At 42.5% G+C, this 17,365-nt stretch overlaps 2 protein-coding genes across 3 annotated transcripts; both read right to left on the bottom strand.

Annotated features, from left to right (window-relative positions):
• Positions 1 to 393: 393 nt before the first annotated feature.
• On the bottom strand, positions 394 to 7,273 carry LOC115201462 (40S ribosomal protein SA). The gene is made up of 8 exons (XM_029765108.1): positions 7,204 to 7,273; positions 6,712 to 6,870; positions 6,201 to 6,319; positions 1,878 to 2,123; positions 1,477 to 1,605; positions 1,176 to 1,335; positions 933 to 971; positions 394 to 784 (listed from the first exon to the last, which is right to left on the bottom strand). The coding sequence occupies exons 2-8, from the start codon at positions 6,842 to 6,844 to the stop codon at positions 690 to 692; spliced, it is 921 nt and encodes a 306-aa protein (XP_029620968.1). The 5' UTR covers positions 6,845 to 6,870; positions 7,204 to 7,273; the 3' UTR covers positions 394 to 689.
• A 4,296-nt stretch (positions 7,274 to 11,569) lies between these two features.
• Positions 11,570 to 17,353, bottom strand: LOC115201449 (mitochondrial glycine transporter B-like). 2 transcript variants are annotated; one of them, XM_029765096.1, is made up of 8 exons: positions 17,269 to 17,353; positions 15,657 to 15,800; positions 13,733 to 13,857; positions 13,259 to 13,343; positions 12,965 to 13,144; positions 12,656 to 12,824; positions 12,258 to 12,424; positions 11,570 to 12,029 (listed from the first exon to the last, which is right to left on the bottom strand). In XM_029765096.1, exons 2-8 carry the CDS (start codon positions 15,669 to 15,671, stop codon positions 11,907 to 11,909), a joined length of 864 nt encoding a protein of 287 aa, XP_029620956.1. In that variant the 5' UTR covers positions 15,672 to 15,800; positions 17,269 to 17,353; the 3' UTR covers positions 11,570 to 11,906. The 2 variants fall into 2 exon arrangements, with proteins under 2 accessions (XP_029620956.1, XP_029620948.1); XM_029765088.1 differs by lacking the exon at positions 17,269 to 17,353 and adding an exon at positions 15,923 to 16,148.
• Positions 17,354 to 17,365: the final 12 nt, after the last annotated feature.

Raw genomic sequence — 17,365 nt, 5'->3', positions numbered from 1 at the left:
TTGGTCTTAAGTTTAACAGTTGATTTTTTTTTTTTTAAATACATCTCCACTTCACCCATATGATGTACATGAGTATGAATTGTTTTTGAACGGGAAATCAAAATTCAAATGTTTGGTGGAAATATCTTATTTTGCATGAATGTTTTCAGCCATCAGTCAAGATTATACATTCAGGCATCATGTTGAGTTATGAAAACCTTTTATTACTTAATACATACAAGTTCATGTAAAAATGTATAAGTAGTGTTTTAATTGTATTTAATTTGCAACCAAAAATGATGTCTAATGACATGATGCAAATTACATTTGTCTACAGGTGTAAGAAATATAAATTCCTGAATAGTACAATCATAGCCATTGAGATATTTCTAGACAAATAGACAACTGGTAAAATGGTGTTTCAGTAAGTTTTAATTTCTGAAAGCTTGCAGGGCAGAATCACCCAACAGTGTAATTAGAGCTTTACCCCTTTTGTCAGCATTAAGAGGGCTCAACATAATAACATTTAATTAGACTGTTGCCTTAAGTTCTTTCAATGTGAAATGTAAGCATAAAACAGTTGTTAATATTCATGTAGTACTGCAGTTAAGGTCATTTGCCTACTACACTGTAGTGTTTAAATTGTCAGGGGTCAGTTTGTATAACAAAAAAGCAACTTATTGTACTGTCAAACATCAGCCCACCATTACTTAGGACCAAGCAGCAGTCTCCCCACCCCATTCAGAGTCCTGGGCAGTAGGGGCAGCTGACCAATCCTCAGTGGCTGGCTGGGCACTCCAGTCCTCTGCAAGAGAGAACATTGAAGAGGTGCAAATACATTTCCAACAATCACAAATGTCAGTATATTTGAGTAGGTTAAACAATCAACCCAACTGATGACAATTATGGTGCATCAATTAGAGGGAGGCTGACGTTAAGCTCACAACACTCACCAGTGAAGCCCTCAGCAGCTGGCTTGGCAAGAGCAGCAGCTGAAAGTCAAGTGGAAACTCAATTAGGATTACAACTAAACATGAGACCTTTCAGACAAACATTTTATAGGTCCTGAAGTACCAAGAGTCATTTACATCCAACTCAACATCAGATTTAGAAAATGCTGCCAAGTGCATCAGTCAAGAAACTAAAACCAAGTCTCAGCATAGTGGAACCAGAAACCACATCTTCACTATCCTTACCCGCAGAGAACTGCTGGATGGGGACAGAGGGCACAGCCATTCCCTCAGACCAGTCAACCACCTCAGGCTGGGTGAACTCAGCTGCTGGAGCGGTCCACTCTCCCTGGAACTCCTCCTTTCCAACAGCTCTCTCAGCCTCAGCCTGTTCCTCCTTCTCAATCTGCCAGGGAAACAATGAGTGGCAGGCTAACAAGGCAAACAGAACATGCAAGATCCATTACTATTGAGAAGGTAAGCTTGTCCTACCAGTAAATTTGGTGTATAATGGTTTAAGTATGTGTCTAAAAGGCCTGCGTCTTACCTCCTCAGGGTCCCTGTAGAAATAGAGATCAGGCATGACCTCCCAGGGGTGCTCCCTGGAGATGGTGCCCCTCATCCTCAGCACCTCCCTGGACAGCATCCACCACATCAGACCCACAGAGTGGTGACCCTGGAGCACAGATCAGGCAATGACCAACTACACCAGTGAGACTAGAACACCTGTCTTTTACAGAAATATGTAGCAAGGCCTATACCTAATTCCCCCTCCCTCTTACACACGGATGGAGCAAGGGGAGAAAAAAGGCACTGCATTTCTGTAGCACACATCCTACACCCAGCACCGCACTGACAAGACTGCGCCGGGCTCTAACGGTGTGCAAGACAAACACCAACCAGGAAACTCACGTAGGTGTTAAGCGTATGAGGGCAAAGCAGTCTAACCTTGTTGTTGCAGGGGATGGCGATGTCGACATATCTGAGTGGGGAGTCAGTGTTGCACAGGGCAATGGTGGGGATGTTGACGTAAGAGGCTTCAGTCAGGGGCTGGTGGTCGGCACGAGGGTCCGTTACGATTAGGAGGCGGGGCTCCCTGAAGGCAGCCTGGATCTGATTGGTGAAGGTTCCGGGGGTGAAACGACCGTGGAAGGTGGTGGCACCAGTGGCCGAGGCAAACTTCAGCACAGCTCTCTACAAAAACGTATATGAACGGTTATTAGCGACCTAGCTGCAGACAGCATGTGTAACACCCATCACTGCCCTTGGAACCTAAAGGCAAGCGGCACTAGACTGCATGCAGAATTGAAATGGCTCAGGTCACTATCAAATGAAAATCATTGTGCTGAAGCCCTACTGATGTTACATCGAGAGCATCCTGACTGGTTGCATCACTGCATGGTATATCAACTGCTCGGCCTCCGACCACAAGGCACTACAGAGGGTAGTGCGTACGGCCCAGTACATCATTGGGGCCAAGCTTCCTGCCATCCAGGACTACTATACCAGGTGGTGTCAGAGGAAGACCATAAAAATTGTCAAAGACCCCACCCACCCCAGTCAGACTGTTCTCTCTACTACTGCATGGCAAGCAGTACCGGAGCGCCAAGTCTAGGACAAAAAGGCATCTCAACAGCTTTTTATCCCCCAAGCCATAAGACTCCTGAACAGGTAATCAAATGGCTACCCGGACTACTTGCAACCCCCCCCTCCCATCCCTCTTTTACACTGCTGCTACTCTGTTTATCATATATGCATAGTCACTTTAACCATACCTACTAGAGGTTAACTGATTAATCAGGGCCGATTTGAAGTTTATATAACAATCGGTATTTATGGCCACCGATTTGCAGATTTTTTTTTTTTTACACCTTTATTTAACTAGGCAAGTCAGATTAAGAACACATTCTTATTTCAATGACGGCCTAGGAACAGGGGTTAACTTCCTTGTTCAGGGGGGGGATTCGTTTTTGCAACCTTCTGGATACTATTCCAACGCTCTAACCACCTGCCTTACATTGCACTCCACGAGGAGCCTGCGTGGCAGAATGACTACCTGTTATGCGAGGGCAGCAAGAAGCCAAGGTAAGTTGCTAGCTAGCATTAAACTTATCTTATAAAAAAAGATCAACCTTAACATAATCACTAGTTAAACTAGTAATATCAACTATGTGTAGTTATCTAACGTGTCCTGCATTGCATATAATCGATGCGGTGCCTGTTAATTTCTCATCGAATCACAGCCTACTTCGACAAACGGGTGATGATTAACAAGCGCATTTGCGAAAAAAGCGCTGTCGTTGCACCAATGTACCTAACCATAAACGTCAATGCCTTTCTTTAAAATCAATACACAAGTATATATTTTTATACCAGCATATTTAGTTAATATTGCCTGCTAACATGAAATTGTGTCACTGCTCTTGCGTTCATTGCCTGGCTCGTTGCGAACTAATTTGCCAGAATTATACGCAATTATGACATACCATTGAAGATTGTGCAATGTAACAGGAATATTTAGACTTAGGGATGCCACCCGTTAGATAAAATACGGAACTGTTCTGCATTTCACTGAAATAATATACGTTTTGTTTTCGAGATGATAGTTTCCGGAGTCGACCATATTTTCATGACCTAAGGCTCGTAATTGTGTGTTTATTATATTATAATTAAGTCTATGATTTGATAGAGCAGTCTAACTGAGCAGTGGTAGGCACCAGCAGGCTCGTAAGCATTCATTCAAACAGCACTTGTGCGTTTTGCCAGCAGCTCTTCGCAATGCATCACGCTGTTTATGACTTCAAGCCTATCAACTCCCAAGATTAGGCTGGTGTAACCGATGTGAAATGGCTAGCTAGTTAGCAAGTGCGCGCTAATAGCGTTTGAAACGTCACTCGCTCCGAGACTTGTTCCCCTTACTCTACATGGGTAACGCTGCTTCGAGGGTGGCTGTTGTCGATGTGTTCCTGGTTCGAGCCCAGGTAGGAGCGAGGAGAGGGACGGAAGCTATACTGTTACACTGGCAATACTAAAGTGCCTATAAGAACATCCAATAGTCAAAGGTATATGAAATCCAAATCGTATAGAGAGAAATAGTCCTATAATAACTACAACCTAAAACTTCTTACCTGGGAATATTGAAGACTCATGTTAAAAGGAACCACCAGCTTTCATATGTTCCCATGTTCTGAGAGGCACTTAAACATTAGCTTTTTTACATGGCACATATTGCACTTCTACTTTCTTCTCCAACACTTTGTTTTTGCATTATTTAAACCAAATTGAACATGTTTCATTATATATTTTAGGCTAAATTGATTTTATGTATTATATGAAGTTAAGTGTTCATTCAGTATTGTTGCAATTGTCAATATTACAAATAAATAAAAAAAACGGCCGATTAATCGGCATCGAAAAATCAATCGGTCGACCTCTAATACCTACATGTACATACTACCTCAATTAGCCCGACTAACCGGTGCCCCTGCACATTGGCTACACGGACTATCTGCATTATGTCCCGCCACCCCCTCTTTAACACTACTTTTTATCATAAACTCAACAAAAGAAACATCCCTTTCAGGACCTTGTCTTTCAAAGATAATGCATAAAAATCCAAACAACTTCACAGTTCTTCATTGTAAAGGGTTTAAAGCCTGTTTCCCATGCTTGTTCAATGAACCATTAACAATTATGAACATGCACCTGTGGAACAGTCATTAAGACACTAACAGCTTACAGATTGTAGACAATTAAAGTCACATTTATGGAAATGTAGGACACTAGAGAGGTCTTTCTACCGACTGAAAAACTCCGAAAGATGCCCAGGGTCCCTGCTCATCTGCGTGAACATGCTTCAAGGAGGCATAAGGACTGCAGATGTGGCCAGGGAAATAAATTGCAATGTCCGTACTGTGAGACATCTATGACAGCTGATTGTCCTCGCATTGGCAGACCACGTGTAACACCTGCACAGGATTGGTACATCCGAACATCACATCTGCAGGACAAGTACAGGACGGCAACAACTGCTCGAGTTACACCAGGAACCCACAATACCTCCATCAGTGCTCAGACTCTCCGCAATAGGCTGAGAGGCTGGACTGAGGGCTTGTAGGCCTGTTGTAAGGCAGTTTTGTCTCACCAGGGGTGATTGTCAGAGTCGCGTATATCGTCAAAGAAATGAGCATTACATTGAGGCCTGTACTCTGGAGCGGGATCGATTTGGAGGTGGAGGACCCGTCATGGTCTTGGGCGGTGTGTCACAGTATCATCGGACTGAGCTTGTTGTCATTGCAGGCAATCTCAACGCTGTGCATTACAGGGAAGACATCCTCCTCCCTCCTGTGGTGCCCTTCCTGCAGGCTCATCCTGACATGACCCTGCAGCATGGAAATGCCACCAGTCATACTGCTCATTCTGTGCGTGATTTCCTGCAAGACAGGAATGTCAGTGTTCTGCCATGGCCAGCGAAGAGCCCGGATCTTAATCCCATTGAGCACGTCTGGGACCTGTTGGATTGGAGGTTGAGGGCTCAGAAATGTCCGGGAACTTGCAGGTGCCTTGAAGACTGGGGTAACAGCTCACAGCAAAAACAGGCAAATCTAATGCAGTCCATGAGGAGCTGCACTTCAGTACTTAATGCAGCTGGTGGCCACACCAGATACTGACTTACTTTTGATTTTAAACCCCGTTCAGGGACACATTATTCCATTTTCTGTTGGTCACATGTCTATGGAACTTGTTCAGTTTGTCTCAGTTGTTGAATCTTATGTTCATACAAATATTTACACGTTAAGTTTGCTGAAAATAAACAGGCGACAGTGAGAGAACATTTTTTTTGCTGGGTTTATATGCATCGTCACTTTAACCACATCTACTATCTCAATTAGCCCGACTAACCTGTGCCTGTATATAGCCTCGCTACTGTTATTATTCACTTTTTTTATTTCCTTAACTTATCCATTGTTCACCTATTTTTTACTTAAAAATTGCACTGTTGGTTAGGGCCTCTGAGTAAGCATTTCACTCTAAGGCCTACACCGGTTGTATTCGGTGCACATGACAAATAAACGTATTTGTTAACAAAAACCAGGCCCAATCCCTCTAGCAAACTTTCGACACCTGCACACCAACCTCAGTGCAAGGCTTTGTGTGCCCGCATGCAGCCACATCTATACAGAAACCTGTCCAATTGATGGGTAAACACACAGCAAGTATTCAGTTAGTCATTATTCACCGTGCCCACTACGCTGCCAGTTGGAGCTGTACCTGTCCAGTGTTCCTGGAGGAGATGACGCAGACGTCAGCTGGGTTCTCGATGGCAACAATGGCACGGGCTGCCAGCAGTAGCTTCTCCCAGGTCCTCCTCAGGTTGATGATGTACACACCTGAGGACAAGGGGCAGTCAGTACACCCAGATCTGTGTCCAGTTTACCCTGCCCAAATGTGCTCCATCTAGTGAGAGAAAGAGTCAGTGATCAACTCTAGTTCTGTGAGCTGAAGGGGACAGAAGCATTTGAAACAGACATCCATTTCAAATATTCATCAAGACCTTGAATATCAACCAAATGTATTTATAAAGCCCTTTATACATTAGCACTTTGTGACATTGGCTGTACAGAAAACCAGAACAAAAACACAAATCAGGCATGCTTGTGCCAGAACAGCAGCCTGCATAAACAGTATCCCTCCACAACCTGGGTGGGTTGACTACTGGCTTATACCACTACAAGTAGTTTTGTTCCAGTGTTTTGGGTGTTAAGGACTGCCAAACACTCACCATCACTCTTCCTCTTGTAGGTGTAGTGTTCCATCTGAAAGTCCATGTTAGTTCCTCCCAGATGGGTTCCTGCTGCCAAGAACTTCAGCACATCATCCTCCTTCATTTGAAGGACATCTAGATTTCCGGACATCTTGACCACTTTCCCTGGCTTGAGTACTTAAAAAAATAAAAAAATAAATATGACCAAAAGTCAAAAGTTTATATAAAAAAATATTCAATTATTCCAGGCCCAAACATTGTAGTTGATAGGGCCATCCACGCCTAGAATTAAATGACCTGGCTAGTGTGCTTGGCAGGACACCGTGCGTTAAACAGCATGTCAGGCACGTGTCTACTCGACATGTTAGTGTTAACTTAAGTCATATAAAGCCTTCAAATTCAAACATCTAGATAGTCTAATGTGAGACATTCTGCACATAGTCACTGATTACTTCGTCTATTTAAGTGACGTTTGCCATTAAAAAGCGTGAAATGTAACTTCCAACTCACCACGAAACAACGCGAAACCTGTAACACGCGGCGTCAGAGAGGAAGACGAGAGGAAATTACGCCAAATATATACTCACGTTTCAAAGCACATGATTGGTTGTTTCGCTGACTGGAAATATAACTGTCTACTTGGATATTTCATTCACTAGATGGCGCAAACACTCCAGCGCACTAGCAGCAGAGTGGCAGCGTATATGGGTTGGGTGAAACCGGTAACTGGAGGTCGGACGTGGAGCCCATATTAAGACAATGCGATGGAAAGACCATATTAAGAAAATGGGGAGACGTTGACTCTCGGTTAGAGTGGCCTGTGTTGCAACTTTATTTGCTAGAGATACGGAGTTCCGGGTGAAGGTATCACAACGTACATAGTGATTTTGCTAGACAAGATGGCTTGGATCTCTTGGGTTGGGTGCTGGAAAAGATCATTGCAATGTTTTGACCAATGTCAAGGTCATGGGGTAATTACAGGTGGAGGGTATGACATGTTATTGAGAAGTGGGGTTATGTGACTGAGTGAATAAAAATAACAAACTTTTATGACTTATTGAATAGGCCACTTACAAAAAGGATAATTAAGTTAATATGTAGACTGGGGTGTTCTCAAAGTCCTTTCAGTGGCTCAATCTTAATATATTTGCGGTGCATGTATTTATTTAATTTAATTTTATTTTATTTAACCAGGAAAAGCCCACTGAGACCCAGAGTCTTTTTTTCAATGGAAACCTGGCCAAGAAGGCAGCAACAATCAATACATTACAGAATTAAAACATACAACAATACAATACAATGTGATCCAGTCTAAAAAAGCATTTACACTCCTCTGTAACAGTCTCCCATCAATATTTTAAATGAATTCAGTGGCACTAACATATCTAGATGAAGCATGGATTGTAGATTATTCCATGCGTCTGGTGCACAAGAAAAGGCAGTCTTGCCTAATACTGTGAATGTCCTGGGGACTTTAAGTAGCAACCACCTATGTATTCTCCACAGCAAGTTTACACACATACATCATCTACGACCTCAATAAACTCCTAATCTGTGTCAAACTCACTTCATATGTCAGTGTTCCCTATCTAATTTGGAAAGCAAAGGCCACTGTGACACAGGCTATATCACTGCAGTCCTTGATATAAGGTTTCCAATGAGAACAGCTGATTGGGTTTGAACTGGGTGTCATGTCATTAAGCTAAAAAAAGAACCACAAAGTTGCACAAGTTTCCAATGGGTTAACAGTGTTTGTTTTACATAATGAGTCAGACATGTAATGCACAAACAATTAAATATGACTCATACTTAGCTAATAACATACAAAATATGGCATACTTAGCTAATAACATGGTTTTAATGTACAAGGTTTATAGATGAAAAAATAATCAAATACAGACATAGCCAAGAAGGAAACTGGTTTAGATCAGTATAGCCTAATGCCTTACTTTTGCTTGACTCTTGCCTTTCACTCTCCTTATCATTAACTATCCCTTTGTTGTCACAACCCTGCCCCCTTCTCCCAGTCTTATGCTGACAGCTCTGTGATAAGCATATTATCATCATGCACTGCTATTACTGTTGGTAGGTATAATGGCTGTGTATAAGGTGAAATGAAAATAAAAGCTATTTCCGGTATTGCTGTACTAATGTTGGAACTGAGAATGACCTATGTGCTGGAAACATCCACTGCTCTCAAGTACTGTGTGGGCTTTCCATATTACCTCTGAATAACGAGGGCAATGTTGGGTTGTAGGTGTAGTTATTAACGCTCTGAGACCAACTGTCATGCGATTTATGGGCCATATAAGTAGGGCATTGCTGGAACATGTGTGTGAACTAAGCTGAGCTGCCTGCGTGTCAGCCTGTCTCTCTCACAGTGACCCCCTAACCACCGCCTCAGCCAGGATTCAGTATGTCATGGGTTATTTCATTTCCTTCTGAGGACGCATGGGTTGCAGTGGTGGAAAGGTTCCCCAAGGCACTAATGTCATGTCACTTTGTTGTTTCACAGAGTGTGGAGAGAGAAAGGGAAGAGAAAAGGGAGAAAAATAGGTGTAAAGGGAGGCATGACAGACACAAAGCAAATGCCTTATATAATGAATATTAGCAGACTCATGTATTCTTAGATCATTTTATACATTTTCTTTCAAACATTTTTAAAATGTTCTCTTCAACACACCAGCATAATTATTCACCATTACAATAAACAATAAAAAATTATATCAAATATGAAAACATTAACAATTATAATAACCTTTTAAGGCAAATCAACTGTACAGCTCAAATGGACAGCAAGCAAAGCTTATTTATTATATGTTACAACATCTCTACCAGAATAATATCTTACAACAGTGGCAATAGCTTGGCACAAAGGGAAGGCAGGCAGACTCACTGCGGCATGAGACACTCCAGGGTTTTAGATTACGGAAGTAGTTAAAGTGCATTTCCAGCTAGGGATCAGTATGTTAAGCAATTAGTGTTCTTTACCTTCAACTTAAAAACAAACAGATACAAGTTGTGCTAAATTCTAGGGAAAACAGGTACAGTTGAAGTCGGAAGTTTACATACACTTTAGCTAAATACATTCAAACTCAGTTTTTCACAATTATTGACATTATATCCTAGTAAATATTCCCTGTCTTAGGTCAGTTAGGGTCACCACTTTATTTTAAGAATGTGAAATGTCAGAATAATAGCAGAGAGAATGATTTATTTCAGCGTTTATTTTTTTCCTCACGTTCCTAGTGGGTCAGAAGTTTACATACACTCAATTAGTATTTGGTAGCATTGCCTTTAAATTGTTTAACTTGGGTCAAATGTTTCAGGTAGCCTTCCACATGCTTCCCACAATAAGTTGGGTGAATTTTGGCCCATTCCTCCTCACAGAGCTGGTGTAACTGAGTCAGGTTTGTAGGCCTCCTTGCTCACACACGCTTTCTCAGTTCTGCCCACAAATGTTCTATAGGTCTGAGGTCCATTACCTTGACTTTGTTGTCCTTAAGCCATTTTGCCACAACGTTGGAAGTATGCTTGGGGTCATTGTCCATCTGGAAGACCCATTTGCGACCAAGCTTTAACTTCTAGACTGATGTCTTGAGATGTTGCTTCAATATATCCACATCATTTTCCTGTCTCATGCCATCTATTTTGTGAAGTGCACTAGTCCCTCCTGCAGCAAAGCACCCCCACAATATGATGCTGCCACCCCCGTGCTTCACGGTTGGGATGGTGTTCTTCGGCTTGCAAGCCTCCCCCTTCTTCCTCCAAACATAACGATGGTCATTAAGCCAAACAGTTCTATTTTTGTTTCATCAAAACGGAGGACATTTCTCCAAAAAGTACGATCTTTGTCCCCATGTGCAGTTGCAAACCATAGTCAGGCATTTTTATGGCGGTTTTGGAGCAGTGGCTTCTTCCTTGCTGAGCGGCCTATCAGGTTATGTTGATATAGGACTCGTTTTACTGTGGATATAGTTACTTTTGTACCTGTTTCCTCCAGCATCTTCACAAGGTCCTTTGATGTTGTTCTGGGATTGATTTGCACTTTTCGCACCAAAGTACGTTCATCTCTAGGAGACAGAACGTCTCCTTCCTGAGCGGTATGACGGCTGCGTGGTCCCATGGTATTTATACTTGCGTACTATTGTTTGTACAGATAAACGTGGTACCTTCAGGCATTTGGAAATTGCTCCCAAGGATGAACCACACTTGTGGAGGTCTACAATTGTTTTTCTGAGGTCTTGGCTGATTTCTTTTGATTTTCCCATGATGTCAAGCAAAGAGGCACTGAGTTTGAAGGTAGGCCTTGAAATACATCCACAGGTACACCTCCAACTGACTCAAATGATGTCAATTAGCCTATCAGAAGCTTCTAAAGCCATGACATCATTTTCTGGAATTTTCCAAGCTGTTTAAAGGCACAATTATTGTATGTAAACTTCTGACCCACTGGAATTGTGATACAATGAATTATAAGTGAAATAATCTGTCTGTAAACAATTGTTGGAAAAATTACTTGTGTCATGCACAAAGAAGATGTCCTAACCGACTTGCCAAAACTATAGTTTGTTAACAAGAAATTTGTGGAGTAGTTGAAAAACTAGTTTTAATGACTCCAACCTAAGTGTATGTAAATTTCCGACTTCAACTGTACCTAACATTGTAGAATTCTACAGTGGGATATATATCTAAAGCCTGGAGTAGCTTAAACAGTCAGGGTGGCTGGGAGTCCAGTGGCTAGTTAGGGACTTATAGTGCAATATAGAATTTTGAAAGTAGCCCAGTAGAATAATTAAATTAAAGTCTTGTTTGGTGTAGCCTCACATACAATGAAGACAGACAATATTGTGCAATGCAAAACTATTGCAATCCATTCAAATATACAGACATTTTAATAAAACTACTAGTCCCCATCTTTCTGTCAAAGTATGGATACCAGTCCCTGAGGTATCATATCTTTGCAATGTGTTAATAATGTTATGGCAGAATACTGTATGTCAGTGAAGAAGTCCATTGGCACACTCTCACAACTAGGCAGTCTTAAGACACAAACACAGCAGTGCCTTCCAGGGCACTCCTCACTGTAATGGTTTGTCCTCGGTGACTTGACTTTCACTTTCTTCCTCGGTCCACACGTTCCTCATTTCATTCTCTCTCTTCAGGACTTGTCACCCCTTCTTCTTGTCATCCCTCTTTTGTGTCATCCCTCCTCAGGACTTGAGGCCCATGCGGGCCATCATCTGTTCATACACCGTCCATGCCATGGCAGCAATCATGGTCCTCCTCAGAGAACGTGGCACCCCACCCCGGAAGAACCCAGGAAACCCGTGCTCCTTAGAGACGGAGAGAAAGAATGGCACTTGTCAACTACTATTAATCAACTCATATGTTTTATTACAGAGTGTGACACTGTGTGCAGGCTAGAGGTAAGTATATAAACACATACAGACAACAGTTTAGCCTGACCCACATAAGAACAACGTCAGTATATTATAACAGTGCTATTGCCCTAAGCATAGTAACAACGCTGTGTTCAATAAAACACCCAGAGAGATAGTTACATTGTAAATGTATCGCACAGCGTCTGCAGTCCTCTTGTACAGATGTGGGCTGACTTGGACGTGGGTTTTGACCACGTCAGCTGGCTGGGTGACCAGGGAAGCCAGGACCCCGGCCAGAATCCCACAGCTGAAGTTAGCCAGGGGTGCGTAGGGAGACGTGCTTATCTCTGCGAGGAAGAAACAGAGAGACACTATAAATTCCACTCCACACCAAACAATTCACATTGAGACAGATACGTCAAAGTTATCAAATGTGGCTACTAGTGTAACCAATACTACTGCTCTATGTTTATGTCATCGGCGTCCCCATACTGACACTTCAAAGTGATCGCACACTAGTGAAACAAATACTAGTGTTGAGCATTAGTGTGGTGTGTGTCCGGTGTCCTGATACAGACCCTGTGGCAGAGTGTTCTTGCCCTGGCTGTAGAACATGACATAGAGGCCTGAGAAGGGAGCATCTCTGAGGAGGGTGGCGGTCAGCCCTGAGAACAGAGCTCTGGGTCCCTCTATTTGACACACACTGCGCAAAGCTCCTGCCACGCTCACGTAGTTATACCTGCCACTCTGAAACAACAACAACAGACACTACAGTAAACACCCACACATTAAACAGTACTCATGTAGTCACTGTAATCATACAGTATATAGAAAAGTATTTATCTTTTCCTTCCTGCCCCTCCCTCCGTCTCTCTACCTGAACATACCTCAAAGCGAGTTTTAATGACAGTGACAGGCAGCATGCAGACCCCTGCCACAGTCCTGGCCCCAGCTCCAAGCAGCACAGACTCCATGGCCCCGGGGCCCTGCTCCAGGAAGTAGTGCTGCTTCAGAGAGTAGTAGGTGCTGAAGTAGATCCCTACGCCGGGAATGGTCCGCACAAATGACTGGAGGAGGAAGCAGAGCAGAAATTCTGTCAGAGTCATATACTCAACACACAAATTCAACACAGTTGATGTGTTTCTATTTATATCACTGATCATAAAGAGAGGCCAACTTACTGGTGAGACCCCCTTCCAAAGTCCTATGAGCTTCTCTGTCCGTACAACACTTAAGAACACAGTCACCATCCCCACTCTTGCTGAACTGAAAGAGCGTAAGAGAGAGAGAAAGCCGTATTAACACACTGTCCTATGAAATGACCCAAAAGTTATTTTTAAGTGTGTTGCAACTACGCTTCATTTCAAAATAGCTGACGTGACATTGAGTTGTTACTAGCATGCAGGCCATGTGGAACCAGCGTGAGTTTTATGACTCTTTGGACTCTCAATGTTCAGATCTACAATCTACAATATTGCTTAGTCAATGAGGCAAGTCAATAGAGTAATGCAATGCTAGTGGGTCTCATGGTCTAGGACAAGACTGTAATCTGGAGCCAGAAAACTTACTGCAAATGTAACCTCACCTGATAACTATGTGGAAGTGTGTGGACTACGCTGTAGAGGTATTGACTGAGCCAGCTGAAGGCTACTCACCCAGGCTGCATGTTGCTGTGAAGGGTCTGCAGGCGGGTCTTGACCAGGTCCAGAGGCTGGAAGAGCAGGGTGGAGCATGTTCCACTGAGAGAGCCACACATAAAGGCTTTGAGAGCCGGGTGAGCCTAAAGGGAGAGACAAGCAGAGAGGGGAGGAAGGGAGAGTGATAACATCGATCACACACCAGTCACGGTAGAGTGCTCTTCAGTGAGAGCCCAAAGCATGACGGGCCTTACGACTGTTTACGATGGAAAGCACCAGGCAGAGTGGGTCCTGGGAAATAGGACAAATGCACATACACTTGCTACAGTAATTCACATTACATAAATACCCACACAAGTAGTAAAAACAAACATTCAGACTCAAGAATATGAGTGATTACAACACAAAGCAATGATTGAAAAATTGTGTGTAAATTAACATGGGACCACGAAGAGAACAGGCAAAAGGGCAAAGGACTCTCCATTGAAAAACTAAGATGCACCAACCCATGAACACACACACTATTCCCCTCCCTGCAAGTGTCACCCTACATCAGGTATGTGTTATAATGCATTATCATAATTGGCATGCTTAGTTCTCTAAACAATCTGCCAACACAAACATTAACAAAGAACTGGATGGCTGCAGAATAAACATCATATCCACCATACCCAGTCACTCCAATCTTCACATTCTGTCATTACAGACAAAAAATAAGACGCCACACACACAATATACAAAACAACACACACATCCCTCCTACAGCCCACATCCCTACCTTCCCCGGGCTACTTTTCAGTGGCTGATCCTGTTTTTCCTGCATTTGTCCCTGTTTTCTTCCCCTCTCTGGCTAAGCTGTTATGAACTGTGGTGGGTTGTCAGGGCAAAAGCCTCCATCCTTCTCTTCACTTCTCTATAAGCTTTCCTCAGTTTCCCTTCACAAAGCAGCTTAATCCACTGGCGTATGTTTCCAGTCTCTCTCACACACAACCTCTCAATGCTGGTTCTCCTACTCTACCCCTCATCTTTCTGCTTCCAGCTAATGCACTTCTCTGCAAAATGCCATGCGTCATACATTGTAAATGTCAGTGTGTGTGTGTGAGCGCATGCGCATGTTTTTGTATGTTCTGGCTTCCATAAAACAACTTATCACGGTTTACATTCTAGAGCGTATGTGCTGCTCTAGAACTAGTACTTATGTGTAAAAGTGTTTTTATTTCCTTATCACTTGGCATGAATTCTAGTACATTTCAATGTCCTCAGCTCTGGTAAATTACTTGGTAGTTCCTGTACTGTGATGTGATATTGACAACCTGTACTACTTCACTGGGACTTGAAACCCACACTTTCTCAACATGTCCCTGCCCCTCCCTTAATGAGGGTGCTATGGCAACAGCCCACCAACAGTGCTTGTTGACCAATGGCAGTGTTGGCACAGTGGAGGCTTGGCAAAGCCTTGCTCACTTGTTTGGCATGTCTATGAAGATTTAAGGTGGCACCCGGGAGTTTGACCTACTTCAGGGCAGAGGATAATAGAGAACTTGTAAACACAGAAAACATTGAATATTCTAGAACAGCCTGAGAAAGTGCATAGTATGAAAGTGGCCTGAAACTTCCAGCAGGTTAGAGGAGGGGTAAGGACAACTGGGTCAATCAACTATGTCACAGGATGGTACTGCGATTAACATAGGGGCTGGATTGAGAAAGTAGGCCTGGGTACCCTGATCCAAAATCACAGCCTGACATAAAATGCATGTGAAATCTTAACTGAGATATTAAATATTATAATCCAAGCCCTTAGACCACCCAAACCACATCAATAAAACATACTCAGCTATTCACAGTACATGTACAACAGTCACTGAAGTTACTCTAGAATTATTGTCATTCAGACTTTCACCATGGATCAAATACTAAATGATGTATAAAACATCCCACTCACCAGAGACAGTTCCATTGTTATTTTGAAAGTTGAGAAGAAATTCCAATCCAATAATGTTGTCCTTGTATGATCAAAATCCTCTTTTTTTTATCACTTTCTCAGTCCTTACTCTGCCACTGTCCATTCAACTTTTCCCAAACACTCCTGTACAAGAGATTACAGAGAAGATGAAGATTTCATGAATGGGCATTTCAGCTGCGCAATCCATTACATAACACAGAATAACCTTTCTAAACTGATATAGAATGTTACAGGCTGTGACTTACAGCACGGGTGGTTTGCAATGTTGATACAGTGTGTCCCTTACGGCAGATACTGGAGAGCTGCACTGCCTCTGACTGATCAACTAGAGGGGCTGTGCTCACCACAGCACAGACCCAATGTAGGAATCATCTGACTCACACTATGGTTCCCATTTAAGACACACAGTTACTTATTAACTAATCAAAGATCACCACCCAGCACATTAGCATTACATACACCCTGATCACGCTGCACATGTTTCTCATGAGTGTGTGTGTGCACATCTGTGTGTGTGGTGTGAACATGTGTGTATATGTGGAGGGGGGGCCCTGAAGCATCATGCTCTCAATACTGAGGCACAGGTGGCCAAATTAAGTTAAAGTGCTTTAGTCCAGGACTGGGTTTAATAATGTGTCCAGACTCCAGACCCTTAAATCTTGATATACATGTTTTATGGAATATGTTCTGTCATTTCAAGACATTACTTTAAATGGGTACCGACAGACATCTCGATCGGCATACATCTATGTGACTGATTTTGTGAGAGTCAAAGTGACTCAGCACACATTATATACATTGAAACAGATTCATACAATGAATGACTATTGTTAATGTAACACAGACATCACTAAATGACTGGTTGCACACTCATTCAGCTAAATTTTAGCACTGGACTGGACAGGAGTGATTATGATCCGGGGTTATAGGAACTGTTGCAGAATCAGGACAGGACAGGAAAGACTGACAGGAATGAATTTGCACTCCCATGTCAACCTCGAATGTACATGTCGACAAACATTCAAGGTAGTTCAACATACGTTAATTTAAACAAATATGAGCAACATTTATCACAGGTCTCACACTAGATCATTTTCAATCATGATAAACAGAGGCCTACAGTGATCTTTGGAACCATATGCATCTCAGGATTCCCACGAAATAATTTAGGAGTTAATGCCTCGTTCTCGTGCTAGTCGGAACTAGGAAACATGAGCTCTGAGTTTCCAATTTTAAAGTACCAGAATCAACGACTAGGAAGCTCTAATACAAAACCTTAACAATCATGAACCAGACAGTTGTCAGAAGCGTTTCCCAATCCAACAAAACATTTACCGAAAATTGTGTCTAATACTATTTCAATTAAATTAGAATGAGAACACAACCCGAAGACTAGTTACAAAACGTGCACAATGAGAATAGAAACTCATTTATAAATGCATAGGGCAGAGCATTGAACTGGAGAGTGGACAAAAGTTGTAATCAACAGAAACAGGCATCTGTAATTATTTGATTAAACAATGATTAACAAGCAAAGGCCATTCGCTGAAATATTGTACAATACAATATAAAAACGACATTCAGTTCTCACCCAAATCTGTCCATCCTTGTGTCCAATATTCTGTTTAAACCGGTTTAAACTTGCTTCATTATTATGCCGTTTGTCCCGGGGAACCATTTCAATTTGG

The sequence above is a fragment of the Salmo trutta genome, chromosome 1 (assembly GCF_901001165.1).
Source record: "Salmo trutta chromosome 1, fSalTru1.1, whole genome shotgun sequence".
Taxonomy (NCBI): Eukaryota; Metazoa; Chordata; class Actinopteri; order Salmoniformes; family Salmonidae; genus Salmo; species Salmo trutta.
The sequence above is the reverse complement of the archived record's forward strand: the minus strand, read 5'-3'. Positions and strand labels throughout refer to the sequence as shown.

Coding starts and splice junctions, on each gene's coding strand:
- LOC115201462 (XM_029765108.1), bottom strand. CDS start 6,844: ATGTCCGGAAATCTAGATGTCCTTCAAATGAAGGAGGATGATGTGCTG. Junction 1,606..1,877: donor CCATCCCCTGCAACAACAAG/GTTAGACTGCTT, acceptor TCTGTGCTCCAG/GGTCACCACTCTGTGGGTCT. Junction 972..1,175: donor CATCCAGCAGTTCTCTGCGG/GTAAGGATAGTG, acceptor CTTGACTTTCAG/CTGCTGCTCTTGCCAAGCCA.
- LOC115201449 (XM_029765096.1), bottom strand. Junction 13,145..13,258: donor TTTGGAAGGGGGTCTCACCA/GTAAGTTGGCCT, acceptor TTCCTCCTCCAG/TCATTTGTGCGGACCATTCC. Junction 12,425..12,655: donor CAAGAACACTCTGCCACAGG/GTCTGTATCAGG, acceptor TCTTCCTCGCAG/AGATAAGCACGTCTCCCTAC.